Below are 8,687 nucleotides of genomic sequence, written 5' to 3'. Positions count from 1 at the left end.
TCGGTGGATATAAGAGCGAGTTGTGTGTGACGGTCAAACTCTTTATACTGTCGTAAACTCTTTACTCTTGCAATCTATTGATAATTGATATACAACAATAGGGAATCAACTCGTACGTACCCTCTAATGACCCGGGAATCAACTCAACGGTGTCGGTGCAAGTAAACAGGTACCCGGGAATCAACTCGTACGCAGCCCAGGTTTTTGTCAGTGGAACGTCATTAATCATAACTAAGCACAGATATGTAAAAAGCAAACATAATTAGAAATACTAGAAAAAACAATAAAATAAAATAAAATATATATATATATATATATATATATTAAGTGTCAGGAGAGCAAATAAAAAATTAAAGAAAAACTGGAATTTTTAAGCAAAACAAGTTTTCGAAAAAATCGATTTGGTTTTTAGTGTAACTCTAATGATGACCCTAAATCATGAAATTTTGACTGAATGTTTGTGTTAGCATTTTCTATACACCTTAAAATTTTCAAAATATTTTGACTAGTTTTGAATTATTTATAGGCATAATATGGCATTTTCGATTATTATTTGTTTTTTTTAAACTTATGTTGATAAAAATTTTTCGCTCATTCAAAAAACTTGTAAATATAATACAAGGTTCCTATTGTAAGTTGTTATTTTTGGAAATTAAAAATAAAAGTTGAGCTTGAATCTACAATAACTTTTAATAAGCGTTTGAATTTAGAATTTTAATAAAATTTGTAAAAATCAGAAAAAATAGCAAATTATTTTCAGTTTGAAATTCATAAAAAATTTTCTTTTTATATTTAAGATTTAAAAATTGAATACAAGATTCCTTTAAGTTCATCTATCTTCATCAAAAAAAATGTCCACCGGAAAGTCAAATTAAATATTTTTCAGCGTTTGAAATTGAAATTGAAATTCTTACAACATTGCATAATCACAAGATTGTTCATGTAGCGATTTTCTTATTTTGTTGTAATTCAAAAAGCGAATTACTGTACATTTTAAATTTACATTATATGTTTATTTCATCAATTCATATACTTGATAAAATTTTCAAAAAATGTTGACTCTTTGAATTCAAATTTAATAGCATTCATTACAGCGACCTTCTATAGACACCTAATGTACTGCAGAGTGACGTCTACTTACCTACAGCTTTTTTAATTTGTAAATGTATTTCGATTTTCCGAGAGTGTAACAAGGAGATTTTTGAAGGGTTAAATAGTAGTTAAATAATAGTTCAAGTATCTGGCGTGCCACCGTGCCGGTTTTTCGTTTTTGAATTTCAATAAAATAAGAAAATTGTTCGATGAGAATTTGTTAATTTACAAGTGAACTGCGAATGTTGAAAAAACTTGAACTTCAAGCACACATAAAAATAATTTTACTTTCAGTTAATATTTGACTTGTTAAAGGTAAGACAAACTTATGAGGAGTCGTTACATTTTGAAATCTTTGATTTAAATAAAAAAATGTTTACGAATTTCTAACTCAATATAAACGCTCATGAAAAAATATTGTGGATTCGCGTACAACTTTTATTAAATTTTCACTAACAACAACTTATGATGGAAACTTGTATTACAATTTCAAATATTTTGACAATTTTTTGTTGACTCTTACTACCTTCAACCTACTATACAGCTGTTCGACTTCCCGGGTATTTTTATTTTGTTTTTAAATTCTGGGAAACTCCTCTATATCAATATCTCTCCTCAATATCTCTATATGGTTTTTCTATAACTCATGCTTTTTATATTCGGAAAACCATCTTCTTATAAGTTGTAAATCTAAAAACATATAAGTACAATTAGAAGAAAGATAGGCAACTTAATTAACGTCACAATATATTATATTAATTGCCCACTATCAACTTATTATTATTATTGTTCATTCAATTCCTCTTCTTTTTAAAAATATTTTAAGTTTAAATATATTTGTGGCTAAAATATTATCAAATATTTCAACTGAATGTCTTCCAACAAAATACTAAAATACCAAGATAACATTAAATTAAATTTACAATAAAAGAATAGAAATTTCCCAAGGTATATTATTATGTTTCACATGAGCATAATAAAATCAATGATTAAACATTTTTATACCTAATTTATATTATAACCAATGATATTATTATTATTCCACTTTCATAACTCATGATTCATAAATCAATTAATACTAAGATTGACCATCATTTTATTTAGTCTTCAGATTTTTTGAAATAAAGTAACTGATTAATAATATTTGTCATACTTTGAACACGTCATATTCTAAACATTGAAATAAAATCTCAAGACTCAAGAAGATGTCAAAGCACAACTTGTTTTCACTAACCAACTCACACTTAACATAGAAAAGGAAGTTTAGCTTAGTTTCGATGTAAGTTATAAAAATGTAAAACAATACAATTTAAAACAACTCAAATCTTGCTTTAAAATTTAAATATCATAAAAAAAGACAATAACACAAATAATGTTTAAAACTCTAATTTTGATAAGTCAATTCATTATAACACTAATGCTAACAACACAAGGTTGGTTCTACTAAACACAAATTTGGTATATTTCATGTGAGTCAGAGAGAGAATACAAATAATGCAGTGATATCCGAGATACTAAGCAAGACTGTGAAGTTTGAAATCTGTACTAGAGAATTTATTCATTTGTAAAACAAATTTTTGACTAAATACTGATACATAAAAAATAATAACAATTGTTATTGTTTAAAATATAAAAATATGAATAATCAAAAATAATCAGTTTACATTATTTATATTTTTCACAACCAAAATTCTCCTTTTATGTGGTGAAAAGTTTGTTTCTTTCATTATATGTGTAGCGTTCTTGGTTCTTTCCAGCACAAAATAGTTTTGGCTATGTTGTAAATTTGTAAGAATGAGTAAACACAAGAGGGTATAGCGTTTTCTTAATTCATAACATTAGAGTTGGTACAGTATATTCATAAAACAATTAATAACATGTATTTTGTATTTAAAAATGTTTTCACCAAAATGTTGTCAAGTACATAAGCTAGATAATAATATTATATATAATTAATAACCACCACTAACTGCAATTGACGTACCAGTAACATATGAACTCTTTTCAGACGCCAAAAACGTTACTACTTCCGCTATTTCTGTAAAATTAAAATTAAACAGAATTCATAATAAATTATCAACATAAAAACATTTAAAACATTAATAAAAAAAATAATTTCAAGAAGAATATAATATTTTTAAAACCATTTCCATACATTAGAAACAAAAAATTTATATTTTTTAGTTAATTAATTTTAATATTATACACAATAACAGCATTTTACAACATACATTATTATGCAAGTAAATGATAAATAATAAAAATATACAGATACATAATTAAATTTACTAACATTACAAATGTTTCAAAAGATTATTTATCATTATACTCATAGTTAATATGAAATTATCCCTTTTATAAAAAGGGAGCCAAGTTTCATCATAACAAATAAATAATAATGAAAATTTGAAATAGATATAAGAATCTTAAACAACTTCATTTAAGTTTTTATAAATACATTAAAAGTTATTTTACATTTATTAGATGTTATTATTATAAATTATTTTTATTATTTATTTATACATTACCACAATAATAAATTGATTGATCAAAATATATAACTCAACCTCACTGATTTGCTCTGATTATTATTTGAATGATAGTTTAATAGATTTTTGCAAGTATACAAAATAAAAGTGAGATGTTTCTGAACATTAAAAATGATAACAACCAAGTGTTTGCACTGATTAAAATTCCTCTTATATAAATAATAATTTAAATTATTATAATATAATATCATTGTATCGATTATTAAAAAAATTATTATACCTATCATTGAAATGTATACTACATTTCAAAAAATATTTTTAGTTAAAAATTAGTATCAGTCATATTAGTAGTGGAATATGTTATGTAAAAAGATCAGATTTTAGTACAATACATCTAATGTAGCAAAATATAGCAAGTTAGACATTTATGGTTAGGGTAGAATAAAATATTATCATTATTTTGTTGCCATCAACAACATATTTGGTAATAGTTAAAATATTATGATAACTATTATATTTATTTATTTAGATTATAATATTGATGGGTATCTTAGTAATGTTTCGGGTTTAATCAATAATTAACTCACTTAACCAAATCCTGCCTAGTGACTTAATTAAACAATAGGTTTATATATACTCTCCCCTAATAAAATAGCGACCCAACCACTGACCAATACTCAAAATGTTTACAAAACTTTTAATAGACTGGCTAGTGGCTGTAACGTGTTAATACAAGCTTAGTAAACATAAAGTCTTTAAAACAGTTGTGCAACTTACAGGGATCAGAATATATAAAAATTAATTATTTTTAGAAAATGCTTATCATTAAAATTAAAAAAAAATTGTAGGGACTTCAAACACTAAATTACCTTGTATAATATTAATGAGCAATTTTATTATCATTTGGTTATTAAATTAAAATGAAGAATAATAATCATTAATTTATGCAGTAATGTTAGGTAATACAAATTTAATTTAACAAAACAATGAGTTATTTTATAACACCTTCTCCACTGTACTCGCTGGCCACTAAATGACTTGTTACTTTTAAAGATAAATTATAAATAAAATGAACAATAATTTTATTTTCAATAAATTATTTAAAAAAACAATGTTATACATATTATGATACATTTTTATACATGTATGTACAAAAATTAAAAGTAGTCAGATCCCTACTTAAATAACAATATTTGTTAGGAAAAAATATATTGTTAACTTGGTTCACATAATATGAATTTGCTTCAAATATTATGATAATGAATACAAATTTATGTCAAATGTTTCAAAAGTGATTACCTTCAGAATTGGCAAACCTCTTCAAGGGAATGACTGACTTAAAATGTTCTCTAATGTTCTCAGGTACCATGTCAGTCATAGGAGTGGTTGTAAACCCCGGCAACACAGTGTTACATCTGATGTTGTACCTATTAGTAAAACAATATAATTTTAATACTAGTAAAACAATATAATTTTAATACTATCATAAAAAATTTTTTTATTGATTAAAAAGAAGAGATATTCCTAGCCTATGTCTATATTCATACTGAGTGATCCAACAAGTATGCTCACCCTCCTTTTTTTCTTTAATAATGAAGTTTTTTAAAATCTGATTTTTGGAATCTTTAAATATACTCAAAGACCATATTTTCATCTTCTTGAGATTTTTTGCAAAACTTAAGGAGTGTCCTGTGACGATACAAACCTTTGTTTTTCAAATGAGAACCCCACTTTTTTCTTTAAATTAGTTAGCAGATAATTTTTTGGAGAATTTTAATGCATCCAAATCAAAATTTGAACGAGTGGTTTCTAGTTATTGGACAATTTGTACTAATAATAATAGCCCATAATAGGGATATGCTTATACAGTTCTACACATCATGAAATAAGAAAAATAACTAAATAAATTGTGAAGGATTTTACTTTACCTAAGTATTTGATTAAATAAATATAAAATGACATATTATTTTATATTATGTGTATAGACTATAGATAACAACTTATACGGTATAAGCATATCCTTCTTCTCTATTATAAACTATATTATAATTAACACAAAATGTGTATTAACTAGAAAACTACTCGTTCGAATTTTGATTTCAATACATCAAAATTCTCAAAAAAATTATCCGCTAAATAATTTATAGCAAAAAAGTGGGGTTCCCATTTAAAAAACAAGTCTGTATAGCCACAGGACACTCCGTAAGTGGTACAATAAATCTCAAGAATATTAAAATATGGTCTTTGAATATATTTAAAGATTCAAAAAATCAGATTTTGAAAAACTTCATTGTTTAAAAAAAAAGGGAGTCAGCATAATTGTTGGTTCACCCTGTATATATATATATATAAATATAAATATTAAACATTTGACATTTTTAACACAACAGTTAGTTAATTTACAAGTATAATATAAATATAGCCTATCAGTATGTAATTTAATATATAACTTTAACAAGAAATCAGGACAAACAAAAATTATGATTAAATAATGATGTTGGCAATGAGTGTATTGAATACAGAGGAGAAAAAGAAATTAAAAGGATTGATTAATGAGTTTAAATAAGATATGAACCTGGAAAAAGCATTGGTGATTCGTTCTGAATGTATATAGTTAAGAATCATTGTTAACATTAAAATTTAACAAACTTTGCCATTTCTAATGCTACTGTTTTACTGAAGACTTCAACGGCAGCCTTGCTAGCCGAATAATTGCACTGTCCAATGTTACCACGTTGTGCAACTATACTTCCAATATTTACTATAGAACCAGGCAAGTTCTTCTCCACCAGTTCTTTGCAAATAGTTTGAGTGATGAGAAAAGTTCCCTTTAAAGTTTAAATGTAATGGTACAATTTCAATATGTAATTTAACACATTAATAATAGGTATATATAAAACATTGAATTCAGACTTAAGGATGATTTCCTTATACCACACAGCTCTATTACCTTTACGTTAACATTAAACACGCTCTCAAAATCTTGCACAGACATTTTTAACATGAAATTGTCTCTTGTGATACCCGCAGCATTGACTACTACAGTCGGTGGAGCAGAATAATCCGTAAACACTTGTTTTAATACACTTGTGACGGACTCAGCATCAGATACATCCAATTGATAACTTTTGTGACCTTCGCCTAAAATTTATTTTGCTAAATTCTATTGTTAATAAGTTTTTAATTCTAAAATTCTACCTGTAAGCTCTTTAACAGTGGTCATTACATTGCTTATGTTTAAGTCAGCTGCTACTACCGTAGCACCTTCTCTAGCCATCACACGACAAATCGCTCGACCGATACCTCCTCCAGCTCCTACAACAACATACAATGATTATGAGTTTGGAAATCATTATTGATCGTTTTTATACATTTCAGAAATTTATAATCGAACTTGCCGGTCACAAAAGCTAGTTTTCCAGGTAACATATCGAAAGTGTACAACGAGAAAAATTACAAACAAAGTTCGTAACTGTAGTATTGTACTGCTTATACTAAAGTTTGAAAGACGTCCGACTGTCCGAGTGTCCGACTGCTTGAGGTATGACGAATAAAGCAATTCAATAATAAAAAATAATAAGTATTCAGAACAGCCACAACCGTGGTAGCAATAATTATAAGTTCCGTCATGGTCGCTGATGAGTAATAACCATAGACCTTAACAATAATAGGTATATGATAATAACTTATCTCAAATACTATAATATAAGTTGTAGGTATTATAATTTACAGCATTTGCTAATATCAATTATCAGGATATGAATATTTCTATCTACTCGCGATTTTAAACAACATATTAATACGTTAATGGTTCTTTTAAAAGAATATTTAGTTAATATAAATGTTGGGGGGGGGGCATATATAATAAAAAATATTTATTTAATCTATTTATTCAGCCAAAGCAATTATAATTAAATAATTACAATAGATTACATAAAAGTAAACATCAACATTACATGTAGGTACATATTAATCGATATAGATTAAAGATAATAATTATTAATTAATAAATATAATTTATAATATATTATTGTAAATTGTAAATAACTGTAATATCACTAATATCGGACAGTTTTGGGACAAGTGCTTATCATCACTCGTATTAATAATTGATAAGGTATGTTGATAGTAGTTTATGATGCGCGCATGCGTGTGTGGAGCCTGGAAATAGACAATTGGATCTGCGCCAGGACCACGATGTAGAGAAGATATGTGTCAGTGCCACAGTGCCATATATTATTAACCTGCATTCATTGGCTCATTTGAAAACCGCGCGTAAATCTAATTCGAATTATTATCAAAATTATAATGTTATTATCAACTTGAACAATAATATGAAATTGTATATTACATTACACATTACAATAAATAAAGGTATTGTCCTAGAGAAAAAAGAAAAAATACATACTGTGTTTGGTTCTAGTGATATTCTTTAATAATTAATTTTTTAACACTTCCTCTTAATAAGTCACAATAGGTAGAATAGAAGATTAAATTTTCATAAATAAAATACCTATTATAATATTACCAATACTATTAAGGACTATTTAGAATTTAGATCCTTTAAACATTATTTCCATTTTGTTAATGTGTAAAATAGAATTTAAGCAAACCAATGTTATACACCAATTTTGTGCAGACTTTGACTATTACATTTTGGAGTCTGTTGATGATCATTGATGTGTATATTGAAATTACAACACTATATTGTAGCATTTGTTACATATTATGTATGTAAATTACACACTTAAATTCCAACACAAAATATACATACTCAAAACTTTTCAGCCCCATCCAAAAATAATTTTATTGTTTAAGAGACATACTACCATAAGCTACTAAGGAACTCAAAGATAGGTTGGTAGCTACAATTCTTAACTGCTATCTTTCTATATACAGTAAAGTACTTATTAAAATATATTCTTGATTTTATATTTTTTGTATCTACATATCATTGATTAAAAATAGGTAGGTAACAATGTAACTATATATTTGCATTATTATAATAATAATTACCTATAACCTATGTAATAAGACCCAACAATATTGACACATTATAAATAAATTAAAAGTAAATAAACACACTACATTTTAACTTAGAAAAAA

General features: G+C 26.0%; 1 protein-coding gene across 1 annotated transcript; it reads right to left on the bottom strand.

Annotated features, from left to right (window-relative positions):
* Window positions 1-2,949: 2,949 nt before the first annotated feature.
* LOC111042837 (estradiol 17-beta-dehydrogenase 8-like) lies at window positions 2,950-7,163 on the bottom strand. The gene is made up of 6 exons (XM_022327536.1): window positions 6,980-7,163; window positions 6,780-6,896; window positions 6,532-6,722; window positions 6,231-6,409; window positions 4,881-5,008; window positions 2,950-3,130 (listed from the first exon to the last, which is right to left on the bottom strand). The coding sequence occupies exons 1-6, from the start codon at window positions 7,008-7,010 to the stop codon at window positions 3,045-3,047; spliced, it is 732 nt and encodes a 243-aa protein (XP_022183228.1). The 5' UTR covers window positions 7,011-7,163; the 3' UTR covers window positions 2,950-3,044.
* Window positions 7,164-8,687: the final 1,524 nt, after the last annotated feature.

Source organism: Myzus persicae, unplaced genomic scaffold, assembly GCF_001856785.1.
Source record: "Myzus persicae strain clone G006 unplaced genomic scaffold, MPER_G0061.0, whole genome shotgun sequence".
Classification (NCBI taxonomy): Eukaryota; Metazoa; Arthropoda; class Insecta; order Hemiptera; family Aphididae; genus Myzus; species Myzus persicae.
Note: the sequence above shows the minus strand (reverse complement) of the source record. Positions and strands in the feature narration are given on the sequence as shown.